The sequence below is a fragment of the Glossina fuscipes genome, unplaced genomic scaffold (genome assembly GCF_014805625.2).
Source record: "Glossina fuscipes isolate IAEA_lab_2018 unplaced genomic scaffold, Yale_Gfus_2 0, whole genome shotgun sequence".
In the NCBI taxonomy this organism is placed as follows: Eukaryota; Metazoa; Arthropoda; class Insecta; order Diptera; family Glossinidae; genus Glossina; species Glossina fuscipes.
This window is the reverse complement of record NW_023998414.1, coordinates 30,631,305-30,658,145: the sequence shown is the minus strand read 5'-3', so window position 1 is coordinate 30,658,145 and position 26,841 is coordinate 30,631,305. Positions and strand designations below refer to the sequence as shown.

The window sequence follows — 26,841 nt, the reverse complement described above, 5'->3', positions numbered from 1 at the left end:
ATATATATATATATATATATATGCATTGGAATAAGTAAATAATAATAAAATTTTTGTAATAAATAAATGAGGCACCAGGATATAGTTAATAATTTTGTGTTTAGATTTGTAACATTCACAAACATACATATATATATATAAAGAGATCAACTAAATAATTTTATTATTTAATAATTTTTATATCAATTCTTTTCTTTATTTTTGATTCGATTTAGTTAGGGCTTATTTATCTGTTTGCCGAAGATCGAAGATTAAAACATTTTCATATATGCATTATTCGTTCCGGATTGTCTAATTAGGATTATAGGCTACGCACCAAATGTTCAGATATCCTTCAGAATAATGCAAAGTTTGATTGCAAAAGATGCTCGACTCAGGTAAATCTAATGAAAAAAGTGTCTCGCGATTTTCACATAATAGTTTAAATTGAGAAACATGAAGTATTCGTCGGTCAATGAATCAAAACTTTTTCCTTTTTCCTTGGACGATCAACTTTGCAGCGTCTTCATCTTATATATATGTATAACTGCAACGTTGTAGATCGTGCAAATAAATGACTTTATCATATTCTCATATCGACCATCGAAAATTCCTCCCCGATATATTGAAGCGTTAGCATATGTAATTATTATCGCTTGCTATAATGATGCTGTACAGGATTGTGGTAAACATTGGTTTGTTTATGCAAACATTTATTAATATCGCCATTCTGCACCTATAATACTCATACACGAAAAAGAAAACGCATTACAAATACCCTTCTGGAAGGAAGACTGTTCGACTGCCCTCAACTACGCAAACACTACTCACCCCCATCGTGCCTGTAGGTCTAGCACGAATTTATAAGATTGTCAGCGAGTGAAGCCGACTTTTTCTTGGGATCAGTCTTAACAATTCCCTTTTGATTATCATTGAGGAAAGTCAATAAAATCGTAGTCTTTTCATAAGCTTGTCAAGTTTTCGTTTGTTTCTTTTGAGATTACATCCAAGGTGAAGATTATAGTTTGCCTTTTTCCCCATAACTTTAAGCGCATCGTTAGAATGCTTTAAAAAAAAAAAAAAATTTCTCACAACTAATAAGCAAATTGAATGAGAAAAAGTGGCACACTTAACTTTTCCAACGAGGAGAAAAGAAAGATTTCTGATCACTTTATGAGTATGTGCGCAATACAACATAGCGTAATGCTAGCGACAAAGCCATGCTTGATGACTTGAGTTTTCATGATCATTAATGGTGTTTCTAAAAAACAATTTTGTAAAGCCAGGGGAAAACCAAGTACACATTCATGACGCATTACCAGCATTTAAGGAAAACAAGTCGTGTCCATGACATTGCAAAATTGGTTTTAGCTTGTTTTGAAATATGCCGATAAGCGAAATGCTGATTACGTTGATCGCCTACCTTTTCATACTAGACTGAAAAATGTAAGAAATTTTTTAGAATGTTTTGTTTGTTTACGATAATGTTGATGATGGGCCCAAACTTGCCTGTATCCATGTGTCTTCCCGAAAGGAATGCAATATCTTTGCAATCATTTCTATGTAGCCGCCGAAACGATCAAGTTTCTGAAAGCGAGGATCGAAGATCGTTAAAGGAAAACCTTTACATTCAAAATATTGGAATCGTTAAAATTCGTTGAGGCCTATAGTCATTAGAAAGCCTAAAACATTGTGCCTAACGAATTATAGCCAATTACTTTGCTTTCTGGAAAACCGATCTGTCCAAATGAAAATGTGGTAAGAAAGCCATGTCAATTCTTCAATAATAAAATTGATCGTAAGTCATCAAAATTCAATATTAACGTAAGAAGCACTTTAAGGCAATGTCTATATATTGCTTTCTTCACATGAATGCAAAAATCTTCAAGTTGCTTGAGAATTAATTTTGATTTTTGTCATTTTGAAAACATTTTTTACATTCTCATTAAAAAATTGAACATTTTGATAATACGTGTGCAATTCAATCGTTATATGTATATATATGTATGCAAATGTAATTTTTTTTTTTTTTTTGTGAATAATTTGACATGGCCCACGGTGATAAGTTCAATATTGCTGTTTGTTTGGAGAAACGGTGTTATGTGCAAATATAAAAAAAGAAAAAAACAAACAAACAACAATAAAGATTTCATGTTTGCATTGCGTTGAATTTTTCACATCTAGTGCACGCTTGTGCACGACTTGTTTGTTATATACTACGTATAGGGGAGAAATGCAATTTGCCAAGCATTTATAAAGCGTACACGTTTACATCACAAACGCAATCCAGTATAGAAATTCTTGACTAGCATTGATAGAACAGTTGGTTAAAACAGATCGGTCCGTCCGTCCGTCCGTCCGTGACTGTCGTCGTTATGACTTCAAAAGTTTCTTTAGAACATCAGATACAGTTCTAAACTTTTCTTTTCCGCATTAGCCGGCGAAAAGTTAAACTCAAAAGTAGTAGTTGTGAATAGTTTCACGAACTGTTTAATTGTTAATCATCCTTGCTTACTCTTTCTTGCGCTGAAAATAGGTAAAAAGAATTTCAATGATTTCAATACTATTCCCTTTCCTCATCTACAATGTTGGACTGGACAATAGATGCTGAGCAAAAAAAAAATAAATTTATTTATTTATATTACCACAAACTATTTCATGCTATGGCATATTGTTTCTAAACACCGAGGAATTAGTAGGATTTAGGGAAAAACATAATTTCCTTAATAACATACATGCAGGCGAAGCTGAGGTGAGAAACACAGTTCGAATAACAACATAGTTAAATATATCTTTTGCCCGTGATTATGTATACAACAAGTCAAAGAAAAAATTTATCGCGTTTTTCTGAATAGACTGCGGTTGAGTCGTCGATTTCCTTGGTAGTATTAAGCCTACCAATCTATACTATGCCCCTTTTAATAAAAGAATATTATGATGTCTGTTAAACGAAAGTAAAAACGAATTTTTTTTTCCACCCGTCATTGAAGGATGAGGGGTATATTCATTTTCTCAACGCGTTTGCAACGCCCGGAAAGTGACTTAGCATCTCCGTCTGTTGTGCCTACAAACTTGCGAAAGAATTTGAAAAAAACGAAAAATTTTTTAAAAAACACGCCTACAACGTCGATACGTCTATGTAACAAAAATTGTGAGCAACTTCGCCTTCCGTGTTTGTGGCTTGTTGCTCATAAAGTACAACACAGTACGGAATATAAATTTCTATTTTTATTGTGAAAATAGAAAAAAACAATCGCACCCACCCAATATTTTTTAGTATCACGGTGATGGGTATAAAAGATTCGATTGCGACCGAATATATCTTTCTTATCTACATACTTAGATTGAAGTGTGCTGAAGTACTCTTCAGAATGGCTGCGGCATTGTCATTTTTTAATATTTTTGAAAATTTTCTTTTTTTTTTATATATATCTTTTTTTATTATATTGCTATGCTATTAGTCGTTATTAACTTTTTTTGAAAATTCTTATTCTACTATCGTTACTTTCAGCCCCAAAAAAGGGTCAAAAATACGGTTTTTCAGTACTCGTGAAGTCGTGTTTCCCGTTAAGAAAACTAATTTAAAATATAAAAGCAAGTATGTTCAGAGTTTGGTGAAAAATGGTAAAGAACTTTTCGCTTCATTCCTTGACTCAATCTAAGTATAATGACTTAATTGGCGCATATATATGAATGCTCCATAATATGTATGTAAATTTCTTCAATATCTATAGAATATCTTCTATGAATAAGTACACATATCTAAGCATAAATAAATATATACATAAATACAAACATATTTATACATGTAAATATATATATATATATATATATATATATATGTATAATTTCTCCTAATGGAAATTTGTTTTTTTTAGAAAATCAATTTCTGTAAAATATCTTTTATGTATATACATACACATATATCAGATTTATTTTGCACAAAGTGCTTTTCCAAAAAAAAAAAAAAAAAAATTTCCATTAGGAGAAATTAGCACGTTTTTTGTTTGCGTACGTACCTACTTGGATACGTTTTTAAATTTTTGTTTTCTTTCCAAAAAGAAATACGTATGTTAGGAAATTATATAAAGAGAGAGAGTTTACGTTACGCTTTAGAGTTTTTTATTTAATTGAAGCAAACAGATAGATAGCAAAGAACGATTTTCACGACAAAGTAGTTAAAATTTCATCGGCACTCCACTCACTTTTTCAATAGTTTTATATATATAGAAAGTACTTTTTGTTTTTGGTTCTTTTTTTTTTTTTTTTTTTTTTTCAATTAATTGAATTTAGTTAAACTATTAAAGATGTATTTTAAAATATCTCTTGTGAACTTGTTGTTATTCGCACATTATTATTTATATGCATATCCGCAACATTAAAAGTAGAAAAGAAAAAACAATTTTAATAAAACTCGCGTGTATTAATAAGATTTTTACGATAAAGTGTCTAGCATTTCATGGGCACTCCACTCACTTTTTCAATAGTTTTACGAATATACTTGATTTATATTTCTTAGTTTTTTTTTTCAATTAATTGAAATTAGTTTAAATATTGAAGAAAAATTTTAAAAAAATTATATTTATATACTTGTTGCTATTTGAATTTGCAGAGAATAAAATTCTACTTCTCAGAGTAAAATTCACTTTACTGTACATTTCTTACCTAAGCACCTCGAGTGGCTTTTTGAATTTGCAGAGAATAATATTCTACTTCTCAGAGTAAAGTTTAATTAGCATTGTTAAGGGAGAATACTATTAAATATTTATTTCAAAAAGTCGCATTTAAGAGCAGAAATCTATTGTATACTTTCTTATATTCTCTTTGCAATCGTATATGGGTATAAAAAAAATATGTTTTATGTTTAAATAACAAGACGTTTCAACATTTTACATTTAAAGTAGTGTAAAAATAGAAGATTATTACGAACCGATTCTGTTACTAATAACAGTAGTAACGTTTTTAATTAACGGTAACTTGTTTGCTTGCTTTTTCAATTTTCATTATTTGTATGTGCAAAAATTCCATGAGTAGTTTCTTGATATGATCTCGCATTCTTTCAAATACTCGCAAAGTACAAATATATAAGACTGCATTTTCAAGTGAATATGCGCTATGGTATATAATTTAATATTGTGCAGCAGAACGCTGATAGCAGCACTAATAACAACACCGTGCTAATAGGAGCACAATAAAAAACTCCTAGTTAATGTCTGAATTGTCGGTGTGACAAATCCAGGAGACTCAGCGCTTTGATTATTATACTATTTTTTATAATTATTATTATTAATTTCGCCAGAGAAATAAATTCGAAAATTAAACTTCTAAAGCACTAGCATCTAAGGCTATCGGCTTTTATTAAAAACTCAACCTCATTTGAGTTTCGAATCCATAACGATTGAGTTGCTAATCGACCGGCCACTCAGGCGGATATTTTTATTTTTTTTATTATTGTACTAAATATCACTTTATATTAAATATCATTTTTGGATAAACTAGTTCATAAGTTCGGATTTAAGAGATTTTCAGTTATATATAAGTGTGCAAGTATGAAAAAGCTACACAATTTCTTCTTTTTTTTTTTAATCCATAAGTTGCCCACACATTATAAAATTTGAAAAAGTTTACTTTCTAAAGTTGTATGCATTTATTTAATTATTAAAGAATTTATGTAGCATAATTTTGGATTATAATAACGTAATATAAATAGGGGTTGTATAGAATAACTAATTGTGTAATATGGAAAATTGTATAAAATATGTCGAATACAATTTTAATTGAAATTTGGCGAAAATAAAATTTTGAATTCTTCAATGTGAAATAAACGATGAAGAGAAAACGACTTATACTTGCTACGTGCATACCTACTGTTTCGTTTCTTTCGTGCATAAACAGTTATATGCATAGAAGCATAGAATTGTGCACGCTTCCAATCGGCAAGTGTTTGAGGGAATCGAACATCGTATTAAGAAACAATTAGCAGAATCTTTGCCCATCACAACAACTTGCTGCGTTATTGACAGCGTTACTGCAGAAACAGAAACAAAATGAAAACAACAACACAAAATGTTGGACCATTGTGGCATTTAATTATTTCGGATAAGATAATATGAGCTATTCAATTTATGCTTATTCTTCAGTTTACCTTGTAGTAACAATTCGGGTTGATGGGGTTGAATAAATTATCATGATTATCAATGATCTTCATATGACGTAAGAACAAAATTCCATTTTCAGGTAAATAGATAGATTTATCGAATATTATTTAGCTGTGACGCACAACTATCGAGTAAGTCAGGAAAGTTATTTAATATTCATTATCAATTTCTTTGAAAAGAGATTAAAGAGGCATCTTCTTCTTTTTTATTTTTCAGCCAGAGCTGAGTGAGCCCACAATGATTACAATCAATATGGAAATGGAAACAGTTTCTGCAGCATACAGAGTCGCTATTTTCAATTTCAACTTCCAAAAATTGCTCTTTCAAATTGTTAACATAAAAATCACTTGTATCTAATCAAATTTTCGAAAATCTGGTAGCTTCCATGACAATGTTAGTTCAGTGGTTCCTCCTATTAGAGATGATTTAATAACTAATTATCGACAAAAACTATTTGATTAATTGAAGACGATAATCACCCCTTGTAGCCTCAGCTAATGAATCAGTTCTAAGCTCAGTAATTCAAGAGGAGCATCATTAGAAGTTTTGTAAAGACAAGATTTGAATTAGAAAGTGTAGTGTGAAGGTTCTCGTTAAAGCATGATTACGTCACATGTTGTAAAACAGTAGCAATAATTTAATTGTAGTTTATGGTATCCTTTGCAATTTTGTTGGTGCATATTGACCCAAAGCTCGCAATTGGGATGGAAGGTGAATCAGTAAGGTCAAGCAATGTAATGATGGAACTTAAATAAGGAATAATTTCAAGTATAGGAATGGCCATGTTGAAAAGAAATTTGAAGATATTTCAGTAGCTTTACAGCTTTACAGCTTTATTTAACTTAGATTAAGTTAAGTGTCATCTAATTTGCGTTTTATTGGTGCCAAAACAAAAAATCCTTTAACTACTATATTATCATAGAGCTTTGAAAACGTTACTCACGGGAATTCAAATTTCAAAGGTCGTACTCTTTTTTTTCATAATTAGCTCGAGTCCTACTCTACTATTACTTTAAAGGCCAAAGTCCAACATCTCGTTATTGCCCTCTATGGCAATCTTGCTATTTAGCTATAGAGTTCTCATATGAAATGACGAAAGAGCTTTGTACAAAAGTCTCCACTTATGTGTTTTGAAAATTTTTTTTTGTTTTCCTATATTCACGCTTTACGTATTACCCTCAGTTCTTCGCTGCCTTGAGAAATCAACTTTATATATTAATTTTGTAACTTTCATCGCATAGTTGCATTTCTCCATTCTTCTGGCATACGTAGGTTTTGTCCGTCTCGATTTAAAAGATGAGGGAGACATGCCACAAGTTATTATTGTACTCGCGTCGCAAGTTCTCCAATATTTTGGTATTTTGTGCTTCGAAACGTATAAAAATTATTTGTAACTTTTTTTTCTTTTTTTGTTAGGCTTTTTTGGTGTGATTTTGATTTCTACTTGTTCTTTGGAAGTTATGTTCAAAAGGCCTTTTTGTTTTCTTTATTCACTTTTTCTATTTGTTTTTACATTTTTTTCATCGTTATGTGCTCCTTATAATTATGTTTGATTCTTTTCTTTTTTTTTTTTTTTTTTACATTCGACATTTTGCACAGTATTACCAGATATCACTTTTTCGTAGCCGAGAATTTTCTACAGTCTGCTATCCAGGTCGTGAAAGCCAAATATTTTTCATAGTGTTTATGTTGATTAGGATGATTAAGCAGACACATTAGATACATCGGATATTTGTATAAATAAGCAGGCGGAAGAACAGACACAGATGTATTTCTTATGACCTACAACAAATACAGGCGTCTTGAAGGCTGTACACTATGAAAAATCTTTGACCAAGCAAGACTTTACTGTCAGATATCTGGTTTGAAAGCAATTTTGCGGAAAAAAATTTCTTAAAGAAAAAACAGGCAATGACGTTATAGTCGGCAAGATAGACTATTCGATACTCTACCACAGAGGCACACCTACAAACGGTCCAGGTCCAAGTTGCAAGTGGACGCCTAAGTCATTGCAAACAGGCAAAAGCTTTGCAAGCACCAAATTATGGCAAGAATAACAGAACCAATCTATTATTATTTACGAAGCAGAGAGACAAGCGGGTCCCAACCCAAATTCCTAAGTGCAAACAGCAAAAATTGCTTTCGAACGGATTCTATTGAATCAATACAACATCTATAGAAAGGAGACCATACAACAGAGGCTCTAAATCGATGAACGAATCTATGTTTTCCAACTTGAGTGAATGGATGAAATATTCACTATTGAATGATTTCCTCCTTGAGAGAGAAAGCGGCTTACATTTTTTGGATTTAATTTCATAAAATTTAAGCAGTAACATGTAACTAAATTATTAAGTCAATGGTCAAGGGAAGATCATTAATGTATAGATTAAATAAAACGGTTCTTAAGTCACTGCCTTTAGGGACGCCAGACGTCACCGGGAATTCGCTCAAGATGATCAAGTTAAACAGAACTCTGAATGATCTGTTCTGCAGATAAGAGATAAGATTTCGTCATCTACAAAGGGAAGCCGGAGGCGTAGAGTTGGCATATAGGAGTTGCCTGAAATATCCCCATTCGAGGCAATTAGATATTTTCCGCGCGAAAGTAAAACTAGTGCCGAGTGATTTTTTTCATTCTTAATCCCGCTCTTTCTTTATCTGTAAAATCGTACCTAAATGTCATTGATTGTGTTGCCTGAAATTCTTTCTCTTTCTCTTAGGTTGTTGGAGCTTCAGACGCGACAGTTTAGGTTATTTATGAACCAAAACCGATGAAGATAAGCCACATTGTTCAGAGTAATCGTAATTGTCAGAATGTGTTGGATGATTTGTTAGTTTTTGTTTACAAAAGTGTTAGGAGACCTTGTACTTGGTTCTTCTATTACAATAAAGTAAAAATAAAGTTTGAAAGCATAATATCTTTTTGCCTTATAACATATATAGGAATATTATAATAGGGAAAATCAGTAAAAATTTTCTAAACGAATAACTGTTTAGCCAGTGTCTCGATTATATTAGTGGATTTATGGATCTCTTACGTGAATTCGATATCTCTCCTCAGTCCGGTCACAAAATATATCTTAAAGCGTTTGCTATGTTAATGAAAAAAAAAACTTACTTTTTATGAAGAGAGAATTTTTTTCGTCTTTAAATGACGGTAAGATGGTGTGAGGGAGATACATTATACATTATGCAAATACAGTTTAAATTACATATTTCCACTTAATATTGATGAGTAAATTTTAAAGAAATGTCAGCGAAAGATAAAGTCACAATCCAGTTTCGTCTGACGAATATTATCCTTCAGATTGTCATTTGTTCAATTAAGTACTTTTAAGATGCGTAAAGTAATACGTGATAGGCCATATATGCTGTTGATAGGTGAGCTACAGCAAATGAGAGAGCGCGTGCTGGCTGCGGGACACAAACGACGGCATAGACCAGTGTATGAATTAAGCGTCCGAAAGCTACGATGCGAAACAAATTAATAGCCAAAAATTTAGACGGATCCGTTAACACATATAAAAAGCCAATTATGAAGAAAGGTAATATATTTTCCATGTCATTCCGATGAGCCCTATATAATTAGCGAATAGATTCTTATTTGAAAAAAGTACATATCTATATACCATATACTATGTAAAACTTACCGTCGTACACGTTCCACTCTGGCCTCATCATATTTAACTTTGTCCTTGCGTCTAAAACAATCCTCGGCATTAGCAAAAGTCTATAAATGAAAAAAAAATTTTTTTTTCATTAATTTTTATTTACTATCTTTTAAAGTTTATTCGATGATAAAAATATATTTTTGTATTCTTGCTAAAATTTTGTTAAATATTCCAATCGTAGCTCATGAAGCCAGAATTTTATTTACGTATATATTATATGGAATTTATAATGATAAATACCAAGGTGCTGTTTACTTATTTGACACGAGTAGTTGTTTTTTTTTTTTTTCAACAATATCGAATTTGCAATAAAAATTGAATATATTTGTAATAAACAAAATTAAATGAAATATTAAGAGCTTTTTGATTTTATTGGTTTTATTTTTTTTTTTTTTTGTTCGCCACTAGGAAATGTATTATAGATATTAGTAATAGTATTTTATTAAATTTGTGATCGCTTGAAACTTTGCATACATATTTATAAAAACAAAATCAATAAAAGATGGAAAGAATTGCTTGGTTCGGTTCAATGATTTTGGCTGTGATGTTTCTTTTCCATAGCGAAAGATTTGTATTGCGAGGGGGCAAAGTTCACTTTACCTAACCAGATCACATGTAGAGTGAATGACGTTCGTAATATACAATGAAATATATTGGATTATTTCGTAACTTGAAGGTTATCATATTTTTAATGCATGCAAAAGTCCAACAGATAAAGTGGCCCATTGCCCTATGTAAGAGTAAGCATTTTAGTACATATATATAATATAATATTTCAATAGCATGTACGCCCGCCCATCCTTATAATGAAAGATGTGGCTAGCGTAGCATTCATAATTGCTTTTTGGGGCTTATTTGATGGGACGATAAAAGAAGAATTTAAAAATTTTAAAAAAATTTTGTATGAAAAACTATGCAAAACTAAATCAATTCCGGTTTACATCCTGATTAAACATATGTGCTTATAAGGAAGTTCGTAGCTTTGTCTCTTTCTATCGCTTATTTAATTTACTCAGTTCCGACTACTGATACGTTGAATTACTTTTTAATATTTTATTGCGGGAATTTATAGTTAGTTGCCTTAGTACATCCTAAGCCCATACTTCTCGAAAGTCTAAGGTGCTGATCGCAACTCAATTGTTTTCTACTATTACTTACGTTTGTGGCGACACGTTGTACAGCTGTTAGCCATGACATGGCCAGCATTTTTAAAACTAATACCGCTGACCAAAATAAATACGCTTTAAATACGTCATTCCGTAACGTTAATATATCTGCTAACTGAGCAATCGCCATTTCTGTGATTGAAAGTAGAAAATGAAAAAACACAAATCTAATATAAGTCGCGTGTATTAATGAAGGCTTTATTATAAACTAAAACTATGATGGAATGTGTCGCGAGCAACGTTCACGCAATCATATTTATTAATATTAAACCCCGGCATTCGATATATGCAAAAGCTATGAAAGAGAGATAGGAGAGCGAGAAATTAAAATAAACGAAATTACTTACCGGGTACTGATTATGTATCTCTCGGTTAACTAGTTTTTGACTTGACGATGAAACTCGAAAGTCATCTAGCTGTGCTGCATTACGTATGACGTTCTTCATGTCTTTCAATATTCACTTCGGCAATAAATAGGCCCAAAATAAAGGGCAAGTTTGATGTTCGTTCGCTTGCAAGCAATCAAAACGATACAATCATCAACAAAATCATATCAATGCAATTAAAAGTAAAACTATCTAAAAATTTGTAATAAAATGAAGAAATATTAATAAATGAAATATGAATGAAAAATTTTAATGTAAAAATTTTAATGATAGGTAAAATCCAATATCATTGCGCATACCTGAAGCGACTTTATTTCTCGTATCCGTCTGAGTTACCGAGTAGACAAAGGGTTTCGACTAACAATTCGGCGGTCGCGGGTTCAAAACTCAAGGCGGGTAGAGTTTTCAAGAAAGCCGTTGATCTTAGATGCTATTGCTTTAAGACTTTAGTCTGTGAATTTACTCTTTCTCTTATCTTTTGGACTCCATTTTAGCGTCCGTTAAGACGCTTTATCAAAAACCTGAAGTGTGCTTACATTTATTTCTTTAAACTTTGTCATAACGAGTTTTGCACATTGCACCATTTCAATAGGTATACACACACGCACTACATCATAATTAGTAGCAGTAGTTTAGTTTTGAGTTTTCTGATAATAAGACTTAACTTTTTGACATATGTTAGTGTTTTCTGCAATTACTTATGTGTTGTATACAATTTTATTGATCTTTGTTTTTTTTTATGTCGCCGCAATTCATAAGTTAGCAAAGACGCAAAATTGTAATTTGTAGCAAAGACATAATCCTTGAGAAATGTAAGCGATCTTCACATCGGTTTAATTGTAAAGTCTTGGAAAAGCTAGCTTATCATTGCTTAGTACACAGACAAGTTGTCGAAAATGATTGTTTCGCTATAGGTTTTCTCCATTTATTATATAAAATTTTAATTTATTAAACAATAGTATATATATATAGGTATTTCTTTTCGCTTCTGGCAGCAACAATTAAGCACTAAATATTCTATAAAGTATATCGATTTCCTTGATCAATGTGAAAAGTGGAATGCAGTAAATCATGCTCACGCGCTCGTCTGCTGAAAAATAGAATATTTATTATCATTGCTGGACAGGTGCGTTGTTAATTGGCAAAGGGTTGATGATATACCTATCCCTCGTCGTATCACGTTATAATCTAGTATTTGCATATCTTTTTTGAAATAAATTTTAGTGTGAAGTTTAAAAGTCAGTTTAAAAAACGTTCCAAATTGAATGCAATTGAAAGACGGACCTTTTAGTGCTAATGAAGTTCACCAGCAATTCAAGCGTGCTTTAGATAGGTAATTTATATTTCTAGTCAAACTAATTGGATCATGAAAAATGAAGCAGAAGGAGGACGCAGATAATAGCGATAAGTTTTCTTCATAAAATGGAGAGGCAATCAGATGAAATTACTATCTATCTATCTATATATGATATAAGATTTTGATACAATTTCGTGGTTATGTTTGATTTGAGATTTCATTTATTGAGATTACGTTTATGCATTCAATTTAATTTATGTTTAATTAAAACTAGATTATGGTATACAGTTACAGATTGTAAGTTAAACGAGATGCAAGCGGAACCATAATCATCCTTCAGCCCACAAATGTAGTTGTTAAACAGCCAAAGGCTAAAACTAAATGATATGTTTTCATATATATATATATATATAATGTACAACATATATCGAGTGAGACGGTCAGCGTACGCAGTCAAGCTGTGCATTAAAAATATTAAACCCCTAAATACACTTCACCGCCATACACGTATCCATATTTTGACTTTTCTTGATTGACTCAAAATACTACAGTGTATCCAATTTCATCCAAATATCTCAAAAATTGCAATGTCTATGTTGAACATAATAATACGAGATGGATAGATGAATGAATATCGCATACATCCACACAAATTTAATCTACCCTTGCGCCACAAGTAGTGTAGGTTATAAAAATATAACTTTGTTCATTTTATTCGTATGCCTGTCTTGGCTTTAAAATGAAATACATTTTCTTCTATGTTTTGTAATACTTGATAATTTATAGAACGACACAAGTGCACATGGGTAGCAGAAGCTGCTGATTTCCACCCAATATATAATAATGTTGTTTTGGTTTTTTTCATGGTTGCATTTGGCTTTAATAAGCTAAATTATCGTTATTATCCAATCGTGTGGAAAATCTTTAGCAATTCGAATAATGACGACATGCAAAACGTTAAAAAAAATTTTATAATTTAAAAAAAATAAATAGTTTCATTATTTGATGGATGTTTCCTTACATTACTTTTGTTTTCAATTATGATCCACTATATATATACATATATAGATACTACCGTGTTTAAAGAATATCGGGGATTCAGTTATTGTTAGGATGGCATTAACTCGGGTGTTATTTTTTTTTTTTTTAATTTTTAAATTAGAGCGATAGTGGACTTTCAAAATGAACATATTCGTTTAAGAGCAGTTTGTATTAAACTCTGTTTAAAAGATGTAACTGAAAACGAAAAGAACGAAATATTTTTCACGCGATAGAGCAGCAAGATATTAAAAATATTAATAGAATGACTCCCGATCGTTGGTGGAGAGAATTGGAAATCCTTCTATCACATCGATTCCGATATTCACCAAAAATTATTGAATAACATTTAATACGGCTGGTGTTGCTGATGGTATCTTGGTTGATCTATTTGCTTCGAACTCCTGCTTGGAGTAGCGCGCTCGATATCTATTGCGTTCTTTCGATCGGGAGAAATTAAAATTGTGTTGGAATTTTTCAATGTCGGAAAAGTTTCGCGGACAGATGGCATTTCTGAAGCGGTACTTAAGATGCGTGTTGTCACACTCGCCAAGACTGAATTGGCCAGTCTATTCAGCAGCTGCACTACCGCATGTATTTTTCTAGCTCTCTAGAAGTTTGTCAATATTTACCCAGCATCGTGGAAGTGTTACACTGCCAACACTGCAAATTATCATTCGATGCAAATATGCTCCACGTCAAAACCATGGAAACCATGATCAGTTAGCGCTTGTGTGATTCGCAAAGCGATTTTTGAGAAAATCAGTCCACTGAAAACCTATTCGCTTGCCTCATAGAAAAGTGCAATCGAGTTATGCGTCACTTCAGCGAAAGTTAGATGATAGCCCTAAATATCTCAAAGGCATTCGACAGAGCATAGCGTAATGTCTCCGAGCTAAATGCATTTGATAAGAATTCAGTTCAATATAAGTTCTAATCAATGAATCTATTTCGAATCTTTTTTCTTTAAATGCAAGAATGTCACAAACCTCTTTCTTCAGCCTAACTACCGGGATCATCATCAAATCTCTTGATTGATTAGAAATCTACGAATACACCCTGGCCTCCACGATGAAGAAGAAAATGAAGCAACCCCGACAATGCATCGATGATTTTTTTTATATTTTCGTCGATAACTTTTGATTCCATGAAGATATCTCCGAAGAGTAGTTACCCATTTATTTGTAAGGATTACCTCCGTGTTCAGTCCAAAATGGTTTCGATTGGCTTACTAACCCACCGTTTCTTCAGTCATTTCATGGCACTATTTTCTTACAGATGGGTTTTCCGCCCTTTCGTATTGTAGGCTGCTTACGGACAGGATGTGTGTCGCCAGCGCATTGTCGCTCGTCAATTGTTTCTCGACTAGTCGTTGATAGTGCTGTCCTTGCCCTTTTCACTTCTTGCGGCGCAAATGAATATCTGGCGCGTTTATGATTGCCCCGGATGCACGTTCTTTTACCGTCCACAATTAAGTTTAACGAAGTTCCCGTTGTTGTAAGATACAGGCCCAGATTTAGCGAATAATATTGGTCATCTTAGGTGAGTTTCCCAAACGCTATATATAGATTAACAAAACGATTCTTGTCCATTGCTTTTCAAATCAAATCGGTAACTAATCAGTCTTTCAATGTTCACGCTTTCCTAGCGATGGAAATAAATATATAAAACTCATTCATCGTTTTTTGTGCAAATTATTCAAATCACTTAGTACTATTATGTTTTTCTTTTATTTTTGAGCGAGTTAGACAGCCTGATATACCTGCGAGATGAAAATTCAGTTCACTTGTAACGATATAATTTCTTATTTTTGAAGGAGAAAGGATATAGTGTTTATTGTAACTTCACTATGCCTTATCTAGGGGTATTTATATTCAATTTACCCCTTTCTATATGTGAGAAATGATGCGTTTTCAATCTCTTAGTTATAAGCAGAGGTTTCTTCATGCATTTTACTATAACACGATAATACAGGGTGCGAACCTAAATATGTTAAGTTTACGTGACGTAATTCGATTAATGAAGGCATTTTTTATTGTTATTAGAAATTAAGAAATTAGGATCCATCGCCGGCAGTGCAGGGGTGTATTGATGGTGACGCTGACTAAATTGCTCGTTAATCAATTCATATTTACCTTCTTTTTTTTCATTGTCTAGTATGCTTTCCTTTCCTTAAATAGTTTAATAATTCGGTTCATCCGAATACGATAATAACGTGAAAAAAACGGATGACGAAATAGCAAAAATAAAAAAAAAAAGGTTTAAATTTTAATACGATTTTTAGTTTAGTTCAGCTACCATTTCGTGACATTGTTGTTTAGAAGCGATTTAGTTAAAAATGATTGCCTATGAGAGACTTTTGTTAACATTTGAATTTTTAACCATTGTTCCGCATGACATTTTCATTCCATTTCAATAACACTAAAAATCTTGATTATAATGTCGTTGAGGGCTTGTATTTTATTGAGTCAATCAGTTAATATAATCTTAACGAAAAAAGATTTAATGGAGTTATATCGCATGGTCTTGATGGTCAATTCAGATTGACATTTGTGGTAATTACGCGCTCAATGAACGTTTATCTTCTTCAATACATTGGTTGTGTCACGAGATGTATGGAGTGTTGCAACATTTTGCGGCAATCACATATAGTCCAAAGCGAAATCATCAAATCGAAGTCAAGTGATGATCAGTGATCGTGTTTCTATAGTGCAAAAAAAATTGCAATCAGATTACAGCTGCAGGCCGTAAACCATTACAAAATGTAATTCTTTGTCGATGCAGACATGTTCCGTTAATACCATATGAGTTTATTCCCGAAGCCCTTTAAATGAGAAATGAGTTTCTTCGCTAGAGATAAATTTTTCATGAAACATAGCTTCTAACAATTGCTAGACCCTGTGCAACTCTGTATTTTTCCATGGACATTTGTCAAATAGTACTGAACACAAATGTTAATTTTTGGCGGAAATCTGAAAAAAACAAATTTTACGATATAATATTTGAACGATGTGTTGTACTAAACTGTCACGAACTATTATACTGTGTTTTTTCATGTGGCGCCTTTCTAATTAATTTGCTTCGTTGTTCATTCAACGACTTGCTCACTTTGGCACGCAATCTCTCTTATTTTTTTCTATAACATCGTACCTTTATTTCTACTTCTCTCGTTTTATTTCCCCAAAAAAGAATTATAATAATCACTTTAAGCCGATAGCCTTAGATGCTAGTGCTTTTATGAGTTTAGTCTTAGAATTTATTTCTCTGGCGAAATTAATAATAATAATAATAATCACTTTATATCCCTTAGTGTAATTTGTATTTTCTTTATTCTTTTATACATTTTCACTAATAGCTTTCTTGCTTTTTTCTCAGAAAAAAATAAATTCAACTTGTATGCGTAGCTTAGTTCTTCGCTCTCAACAATATAATGACCATGCCTCTACGTACGCGATTGCTTTATAGCTACGCTACAATTATCTGTCTGTGTATGTGTACACATGTGTATTAACTAAAATAGATTGTTTTTGTAAGGCACTTTTTAATTTCTATGCTCTTTAACGATGACGTTATGAATAGTTTTGCTTTGCTTATGAGTGCACGCTGTGTTGCAAGCTGTACTTTATTCTGTTTTCAGCGCAACTATTTGTTCTTCCTTTTTTTTTTTTTTTATTTTTGTTATTCTAAGCGCTAATATAGGATAGAAATTTTCTCATTCGTTTATATTTCACAACCTATTAGTTAATTTTTCTTATTTTGAAATATTTTCAGACGTACGTGTATCTTCCGTTGCAAGGTTTTCATCTCACAAGGAAAAATTTGCAAGAATATGATATGAGAGCCTGCTATTAAAGCTGACCATTAAGAAATGAATAGACGTTTTCAAGTTTGAAAAGGAAAAAGGGTGTTTAAAGAAGGCCTGAACGGGAAACTTGAAAGGCCTCACAAACACAAAGATGCCTGCGAGAAGTAAAATTTGAAGCGAAACTTTTATTTTTCATGAATTAATTATTGCTCACTTTGTCAAGGGTGGAAAAGAATAAGTAAATCGTATTGTTTTATATTTGGGCGGGAGCTTTCAAATCTTGTAGGCCCACAACATCAAGCAAGCGAAAGATTCATACATCTATGCGTGATGAGAGTGTATGCAACACATTAGACAATACTCTTGGTAATGATCGTAACTTCGGCTGTGCTATGTTTAGACGAAAGTGTCTTTTCCACCAATCAAGTGTCTCCATTGGATTATTCAGTCTTCTCCGTGTTCTCATTCATTCATTTTCAAGTTACCCCTACTTTGTACATTATATTAACAACCAGCATCGCACAACATCTTTTGCATCGAGCATACCCAAACCCGATTTCTTCTTACTCCCCTTGTTTACTTACAATCCGACGGTGCTTACGGCGAGATCCCCCCTACGCTGTTGATCAAATGTAAAAAGAAAAAAACTCTTTTGAGATGGACCATGTCCGGGAGGATCATCAAATTGATAAAAATATCGATAAAATCAAGGATCTATTACAGTAATCGTCGAGTAAATAGTAAAGACCATGTAAATGTTTCTAAAGCTGCTTTTGAAAGTGGAACTCCATTCAATGATTCAAATCACAAGGGTTTATGGGTGACAGAACTTAATTTTTTCGTGGCTGTACAACAGTTTCTAACACATATAAACGATGCCTCAGTTAATGGAAAATGACATGAAATCTCAGTTTATTGTTAACGATAGTTCTCTCAATATAAAAACAGTTCACATTGATGTTTGAAGAGCTCGCATTTTAAAATGAAAGCTCCTTTCACTCTATGAGAATTTCGTTAATACCGATTTATGCATCAAACGATCACATTCACTTAGTAGAAAGGCTCCGAATGTCTTTGCTACAAATTGAAGCGGAACGTTATAAAGCATTGGTCTTCCTTGAGAGAGTTGTTCCTTTCTTTCGATTTAGTTGCATTTGCGTTCTTACTGCCTTATCTGCCTTAATATTTTGTGTATTTATAATATGCCTGCATATATATTTTAAGATATAGTGCATAGAGATATTATATCGTTGTGTATTACATCCAGTCTTGGTAAAGGCTATTATTCTAGTCAAAAGCTTTACTACGTGTACACATAGGTAAATATCTAAGTACTGCATTGCTCTCTTAGTTGCATGGGTATCATACACATGGTGGTGAAAGCTCTATGACTGCATGGTAGCGTTACAATCAACAGGTATATAAGCAGCGTATCAACAACGATCTTTCGTTAGTTGTTTAGCACTAGCAAAACGCGCAGGTCGAACAAAACTCTTGTTCTTTACTCATTTAGTTCGCTAGTAATCTTGACTTTGTCCGCCCGGAACGGAGCGCTTAAATGTGCGCTGGCATCCTTACTTTACAAATTCCCGAAAGGAAACTCCAGCCGTATGCACTTTCAGTTTGTCAGCACCTTTCGCTTTATACGTTCGAAAGAGGTTTCTTATGATAATAGTGCGTGCTGGCTCGATAGAAAATCTCAGCCCTATAGACCTATAGTCAGCATTTTAAGAATCTTCTCCTTGGGGAACGGGAGCCTTAGAGGGTCAGCGCGCGCCAGCATCCCTATCTTATAAACTCCCAGTCTGGAAGGAATACCCTAATCGTATAAATTCTTAGAAACCCACTTGGCTGACTGATGGACGCGGTGTCGATCATATTCATTTTAGAATTAACCCATTTTTAGGCCGATAATAAATCTTCATTTTAATCACTTGTAACTTTATGTGGCCATGGACGATTTTTTCCATTTTCGCACGTAAAGTGTAGAGTCTTTCGTAAAGTAAATGCGGACAATTTCAACATTTTAACTTTTATAATTTCGGAATGATGAACAAAAATCCATCAATTTTTGTTAAGAAAAACGGATCTGCGTTCAGTTTATGCTCGACTGCGTGCTTCTGCTCTGACCAATTTGGTCCATTTGCAATACCAACCTGTGTGCCAAAAACTTCCAATGTTTCTACCAAACTTTGAGCCGATATCTTTGTTTTTTGGACCAGCAGAGTGCCAGTCACAAACACCGCAAGGATACGCAGGCCCATAGACGGGCAGACATTGCTTAATCAATTCAGAATTTCAGAGTCTCTGAAGCTCCCGTTTAAGTGTTATGTACTTTATGAAAAAAACGAAATGAGTATATCCCTATCCTTTGGTGGTGGAAATATTCGTAGAGATCTTAGTCTTTTGCCTATTAAAAGGAAACAAGCATAGAGGTCGTAATACAGGGTTAATTCACTGTACCTTGAATTTACAGATAATGAAACAAAAGAAAATGACGTAATAAGCTGGTATAGTTTAAGATTATGCTACATTAGTAAATAATTGCTAATTAAGTTGATCCTCAATCAAGTATTGTCAATAACTTCTAGGAGAAGCCACAACATGGTCATTCATTGTGAGTTATTTGGGAATACTTGCGGATAAGAAATAAAATATATATATATAAATAAAATATACCGGCGAACTATAGCTAGGTATTAGTTTGCGAGTAAGATGTGCTCTTTACATTTTGTACGTGTGGCCTAAGCATAACGATGTTAATAGTGGATGGAAAAATGATATGATTTCCGAAAAAATTAAGCTAATAATGGGTTTCTGCTTAGAAACATAAGTAACAGATAAGCATACGCCGATCTTTGTCTTTACAATTTTTTCCATTTTATTTAAGCGAAATATATGTAAGAAGATACAAGGATTGAAACATCTGTTACGTCTGTCTATGAAATGCTTGCAACGCTTACAAATAAACATCCAAAGATACATTTTATATACAACACCGATCAACGTGAATAGCAATATCAAAATCATAATAATATCGGTTTATATGTCGATTGAACTGAGGAAATAGGTTTTAAAAATTAGAAGAAAAGAAAAGAAAGAAAAGAAACGATGGAAAGAGTTCAATAATTTGTTTACTAATTTATTGAAGCATTTATTTAACGAAACAAGAAGAAATATTTTTGTCGAATAAGGACTACCTATACTCTATACCCTACACTACTTTGCTTAATGGACAAAAAGTTAAACGTAATTTTCATGCAAATACATATCTGTTAAGAAAGTCTTCTCATGGAAGCGTGTCTAACACATAAACTAACGTTAACTTATTTAATTTATTTAATTTACTAGTTAAAGATTTTACGATTTTTCACCTGTTCTCGTCATAAAAAACTACAAATTAGATTTTGTCGACCTATAAAGACTTACTTTTAATGAGAGCCTCTATGCATAGAATGCATAAGAAATAGATTTACGTGATCAAAAATTTCCTAGAAATAATTTTTATTCCCCATTGCTACTATGAGCCAACGTTCATCATAAACTAGGGTACACTATTCGTGAAAACTTTTACACGGAATCGAGTACGAAAAAATAGACCTTTGCGACCCAAATTTCGTCAAGGTTTATAGCAAATGAATCTCTCGTCATAACATATATAAAAAATTGGATATATTTACCATATAAAGGGTTTTTCTTTTTTTACGAGAACGCTTACATGGACTGGGTAGGCCGTCATATGAGGAATGGTTGAAACAGTGTTTCGAATCAATCCGTTTTGGATGGGTTTTATCCTTGGGGCAAACCACAAGAAACGTCTGAAAAATAGCGATTTGTGTGCTGAATACAAAAGTATACCGGCATGGAACGACATTCGATGGAGAGACGGACGTATAACATTAAATCAATATGGAAAACGATCCTGAATTGATCGGATGGTTTCACACAAATTTAACACATCTCGGATTACAAATGGTGTAGCGGACTGCGAACATGTGGCGGCCATGCAAGAGTGAAATTTTTATAAATTTTTTCTTTAATTTATATTATTTCGAATTAATGACGTTTTAGTGAAAAATTGGAAAATTATCGCAACATAAGCAAAAAGAAGTAATTACAAAGTAATTTTGAAAGCTTTTAATATTTTTCACAATTTTGCCGCCAAAGAAGACATAGATAATGTTTACATTAGAGTAGGACGCAAATATTGCGGCCTGAAAATTGCTAATTCTAGTTCTAATTTTTAAATTCCCATAACCTGCTTTTCCGTATTTATATGCACAAAAACATACGCGCACACACCCACACATTTACGAATGCTCGAATACTAATACATGCGTAAAGATAAGGTTAACAAAAAAGCCACACTTTTGCATCATAGTTGCATATAAGTTTTTTTTTTTTTTTTTTTTTTTTCAAAAGCAATCATCGTACATAATAAAGAGCTATTAATCAAAACCCAGTCCACCCTCTTTCCATTGGAAGGAGATTACTGTGAAATGTTGTGTATGTTTATTATATGGGAGCGCGTGTATGTTGTGTGTATACACTGAAAATATTAACATAAATTCTTTGGGAAGCAACTCTAACGATGTCATATACATATCTCGAGAGTCGTTTAGTTATGATTCCACTTATTTATATATATATATATATATATATATATATATATATATATTGTCGACGGGTCCTCTCTACGAAATCTCTATATTTTCATTTCGTTTCCTAACATATATAGTTGAAATCTTTATGGTCTTATCTTTGCTTAAAAAGCCTTTTCAGTTTTAAATTGAAAAGTGTACAAGTGCTCAAGTATTTCCTTTTTCCCTCACAGTATGTCATTAATTAATTATGATTCTTGTGGATTTTTTCTATGCGTACATATATATATATATATATATTTTTTTTTTTAAACATAATTATTCTCTTTAGTTGGCATTCTTGCGTATTTATGTCGTTCAGATAGTTATTCTGTTTGCGATTGTTGCAGTTGTCTTTTTGCAGCGGTCATGTGCATTATTTTATATCTATTCGTGTGCATTTATTAAAGCAGTTAGTTGTTTATGTCATTCCAAATGTTCGCGGCAAAATAGTTAATCTCAAAATATAGAATATTGATTCCAGTTCCACGTCAATTCAATATCATTTCAAATAATCTTTATTAAAAAGAATAAAAACTAAAAACAAAAAAAACTTTCCAAAAATGTCACATGGTGAACGTAAAGGACGTCTAAGTGTGGTGAAATTTCTGGAACTGGTAATTGATCATTTACACAATCTCAAATTCAAAATTTCATATATTTAAGTAAACATATACAGTCTAAAGTTCACTTTCCCCCCTTTTTGTTATAATCCTCTAAACAAAAAAAAGAGAAAAAAAAAAAAGTCGAATTTCAAATCTCATTTTGAGACACTTTTTATCTTTTATTGTTGCTATTGATTTTCACAATTATTTTTAAGAGTTAACAATAAAAACATTACTCAGATTGACAAAGTCAGTGCAAATTTATTATTTCTCATAGTTCGGGAGCAAAAATGTGTTATGTTTTCTCGGCTACCACAGCTGGTTTATTACATTTATCTAATATTCGTAATATATGGAAAATGTTTTGCATCGGTATGAAAACATATGTCTGCGTTAGCGAAATTTGTTCTTAGATGTGCTCATCATGGTTAGCAAAAGGCTGAGAAGTGCTTTAAGCTCTGCAGCTATTGAGCATCCTCGAGACTTTCTTCTTCAATCTTAACAATGATATCAAAGATTTCCTTACATAAATTCCTAATAAATGCGATCTGTGTTCTCGCTTGCAAATGCAAAACAAGTAAGAATGTTGTAGTCGGGCAAGGCCGACGATTAGATACCCTATGCCACTTCGACGACAGTACAGTTGTTCATTCAAATAATGTACATTATATTCATGCAAAGGCATGCTTGTCATGAAAGCCCGCCTATTGGAGGATGCTCAAAACAGTATAGGGCGTGAACCAAAATTGACTAAATTAGCCTTTCGTTCTAGATAACGGCTTGCTCGTCCTAATAAGCCCTACATATGCTAGGGTCGTCAAAGTAGACCTATCTCATCCCAATACTCTACAGTTAATTTTTTTCCAAAATTGCTACTATGGATCAATATTCACCATAAAATGTTAAGAATCGAACAATTTTCTAAAGGGCTTACTACTCATGAAAAATCTTTTATGGAGTGGTATCTAAGCAATAGAAGTATGTAGTAAAAATTTGTGCCAAATTACTATACATTAGCAATTGGAACTCTTTGACATATATTACATATTCCGAGAATCCTTATATGCGATGATATCCAAATAATCATAAGACATACGTGATCTAAATACTGTAGGCTTGAAGTTTTTATCAAGTTACTATTATGAGTCAATTTTCATTGCAAAATATTAAAAATTAGATCGTTTTGCCATAAAAAGATTCAGTTTTCGTAGAAACGATTATATGGGAGGAGGCTCTAAAAAGCTGCCTCAGGCGAAAGGAATTGTTGATACCAATTTCGAATGTCGCTCGTTAATATTAACCGTTTTTTTTTTTTTTTTTTTTTTTTTTTTTTAGGTAAAGGTCTGATATATAGATTGGGAGTTAATTTAGCTTTTTTCGGTCGGGTGTATACTTACGAAATTAGGTATTCACTGACTTTAAAATTTTTTCCTTTTTTTGTTTCGGAAAATTGTTGAGATTATGCGATCGATGATAACGATCCAGAATAGTAACTTAATATATAAATTTGCTATTGTAAGTTTGCATTACTTGGTATATTTTGCTGCTTACTTACTGACTCACGGCATACGGACTCTCATTAAAAGGAAATCTTTATAATATAAGAAGAGCTACTTTTTGGCAACTTATGATGAAAAACACGGAGTTATTTTACCATCATCATGCACAGATGGATGTATATTTATATTGTTTGTATTGTTGTTATATTTGCGGTATATGTTATGCTGATGCTTATGTTTATACAAGATGTTCCGATTACCGTGTAATGAATTAAATATATTTTCTGAGCTTGAAAATATATTTATTGATAAGAGCAGAGTTAAGTAAGGCTTGCAGAGAATTTACTTATATTTCCTATCGCTCCTTTGCAGTGAAACGAAGCGAAGGCATATAAAAATTAAAACATACATACATCTCATACATTTCATTATTATATACAGCATATATATAAGCACATATAAGTTACAACAATTTAATCCCTTGGTGTGGATATGGAATGGGTAAAGGTATCTGTTTTTATATTCACTGTTGAAATTGGGAGTATGTTAAATGCGTCGTTCTTTGTGCCCAGAAATACACCTCAAATAATACATATTCATCTATTCGACACTCTACTTATACGTGTATTGTACACAGAAATTGGCAAAGAAGGTGAAAATTTGACTTCGAAATAGAGGTGTAGACCTTTCACCGATAAGTTCACCTATAGTGAGAACACTAACGTAGAATATTAACGAATATTGGTGTAAAATATTTTAGTAGCCATCTACAAATCCATGTGAAATGCATTCATACAAGCACACAGTAAAAACACAGTACTTTGTAAGGGTTTCAAATATTCAACATAACATAGCCTGAGATTTTTACTTCACTAAAATATTTCGTTGGAAATTTTTGCAAAAAATCGAATTTTTCCTAATCCTCACGGGTCTAAGTGAACGTAGACTGCTATATTTAGCTTAAACGAACGAGATATGTTTGATCAAATACGAAGAAATTGTATAGCTCTTGTCGACTCTTTAGCGTATATCACATCTTAAGTATATTTTTTTAGATGCTTAGTAAGATTTTCGTACGAGTTAGCGATTCGTTAAAAATAGTTTATTATTAAGCTCTTGTGACCAACACATAAGGCATGATTGAAAGAGGATTGAAAGTAGCCCATGTTCCCGCTATTGGATTATTGACTTATTACGTTTGAATAACGAGCAGTTGTAGATATGATAAATAATTTGACACTAAATGGGCACTAAGCGCTCTCGCTTTTTTATAATATGTTTCTTTCGAGTGCACTTATTTGTCAATTTACGCGGATTGATATTCTAGTTCCACTGGCATGGCCATGCATTTCTTTACATACATATATTAGTTCATTTAATTTTATTCTGTCTATTTTTTGGAATTTTAGGGTTTTGCCATCGCTTGTTTAACGTTGCATTTCTACAGTTTCAATGATCGGGATATTATTACATCTTTTCTGGCTACGGGGACATTCACCGGTTTCATTATAGTAGTAATAGGCGTATTCGCAGGTGAGTTTCTATAATATTGCTTGGTAAAAAATATTTACGTCTATTTTACGTCTTGCTATGTTTTTAGGTGTTTTAATGCGTGCTCCTATACATAAACGAATCGATATATTTTTTAGTGTTTTCGGCTGTACAATGTTCGTGGCGTCAGGAATTTTTATAATTGAAGCCTGGGAGTTTTCGTTTCGTACGCGCACCAGAGATTTAGCGTTAATTAAGGGTTCACTGGCGATAGTAAACGGTGTTCTTTTTGGCTTTGATGCAATATTTACGTTTCGCGATAAGTAAATTATACTGATTTTACATAATTAAGAATATTTTTAATGAAATTTATATAAAATCCAAATAAGATTACAATTGAGTTGAATATAAAATAAACAAATTTTCACGTAATTCTTTTAAAAAGACTCCAAGAGAGTATTGGGCAACGAAATTTTTTTTTCTCATAAACGCAAAGATTGTGTTCGATGGGGATAAAGGAAAAATTCACTTTCTAATAGTTAAAGATGAAGACTTGTTTCGCTTTCAAAACCATTGAATTTCAGTTCTTCAGTCAAAGGAGTCCTTTCTTGAAATGTGGCGTTGGAAGATCTGAAAAATACTTACATAGGAATGCCTTTAATTCTTTACTAACCTTAGAACAATTCCTAGCCACAATCTCCGTTACTTATGAAAGGAAGTGGAAGTCAAAAGACAAAAGGCTACATTTAAAGAATGGGCGAATGGTTCTATGGATTGGACATGAAGTCTGTTAGCATATGATTAGTGAACCAATTCTTCGAACAGTTGGATTAGTTTCTCGGTTACAAATACTTCCTAATATAAGCAAAGCTGAATGTCAAAGACATCCGCATCTGATTAAGAAGATCGATGTTCGCGCACGAAACATTGAAAAATTCATTAGGTGTAGATGTTTTTCAAAGATATGGGATCTAGCTGGCTATGTCTGTTCATCCAATCATTTGGCGTCGAAGTATACGAAAATATATGTAAAATGTATATAAATAAATTCCTTCGTACTTGTTACAACGCTTAATAACCAAGACATGTACCACCATTATCTG

The 26,841-nt window shown here is 32.5% G+C and overlaps 3 protein-coding genes across 5 annotated transcripts in view; 1 reads left to right on the top strand and 2 right to left on the bottom strand.

The window, feature by feature from the left end:
• Positions 1 to 4,435, bottom strand: part of LOC119644679 (cystathionine beta-synthase-like protein) — a 7,130-nt gene extending 2,695 nt beyond the window's left edge. For 2 of the 3 annotated variants that reach the window (XM_038044370.1, XM_038044360.1), the window contains exon 1: positions 3,999 to 4,435. The gene's annotated coding sequence lies outside the window, so the exon portion shown is untranslated. The remainder of the gene's footprint in view (positions 1 to 3,998) is intronic. The other variant, XM_038044379.1, reaches the window with a different exon arrangement.
• A 4,669-nt stretch (positions 4,436 to 9,104) lies between these two features.
• LOC119642153 (microsomal glutathione S-transferase 1) lies at positions 9,105 to 11,245 on the bottom strand. The gene is made up of 3 exons (XM_038041148.1): positions 10,970 to 11,245; positions 9,791 to 9,870; positions 9,105 to 9,717 (listed from the first exon to the last, which is right to left on the bottom strand). The coding sequence occupies exons 1-3, from the start codon at positions 11,105 to 11,107 to the stop codon at positions 9,474 to 9,476; spliced, it is 462 nt and encodes a 153-aa protein (XP_037897076.1). The 5' UTR covers positions 11,108 to 11,245; the 3' UTR covers positions 9,105 to 9,473.
• Positions 11,246 to 22,688: 11,443 nt separating this feature from the next.
• On the top strand, positions 22,689 to 26,065 carry LOC119642164. The gene is made up of 3 exons (XM_038041157.1): positions 22,689 to 22,760; positions 25,657 to 25,780; positions 25,848 to 26,065. Exons 1-3 carry the CDS (start codon positions 22,707 to 22,709, stop codon positions 26,063 to 26,065), a joined length of 396 nt encoding a protein of 131 aa, XP_037897085.1. The 5' UTR covers positions 22,689 to 22,706.
• Positions 26,066 to 26,841: the final 776 nt, after the last annotated feature.

What these genes read in the sequence shown, in the direction of transcription:
- LOC119642164 (XM_038041157.1), top strand. Translation starts at nt 22,707, where the DNA reads ATGTCACATGGTGAACGTAAAGGACGTCTAAGTGTGGTGAAATTTCTG. An exon ending in TGGTGAAATTTCTGGAACTG is followed by an intron (nt 22,761 to 25,656) that starts GTAATTGATCAT and finishes TTGGAATTTTAG; the next exon opens with GGTTTTGCCATCGCTTGTTT. An exon ending in AGTAATAGGCGTATTCGCAG is followed by an intron (nt 25,781 to 25,847) that starts GTGAGTTTCTAT and finishes CTATGTTTTTAG; the next exon opens with GTGTTTTAATGCGTGCTCCT.
- LOC119642153 (XM_038041148.1), bottom strand. Translation starts at nt 11,107, where the DNA reads ATGGCGATTGCTCAGTTAGCAGATATATTAACGTTACGGAATGACGTA. An exon ending in TACAACGTGTCGCCACAAAC is followed by an intron (nt 9,871 to 10,969) that starts GTAAGTAATAGT and finishes TTTCATTTATAG; the next exon opens with ACTTTTGCTAATGCCGAGGA. An exon ending in AGAGTGGAACGTGTACGACG is followed by an intron (nt 9,718 to 9,790) that starts GTAAGTTTTACA and finishes CTAATTATATAG; the next exon opens with GGCTCATCGGAATGACATGG.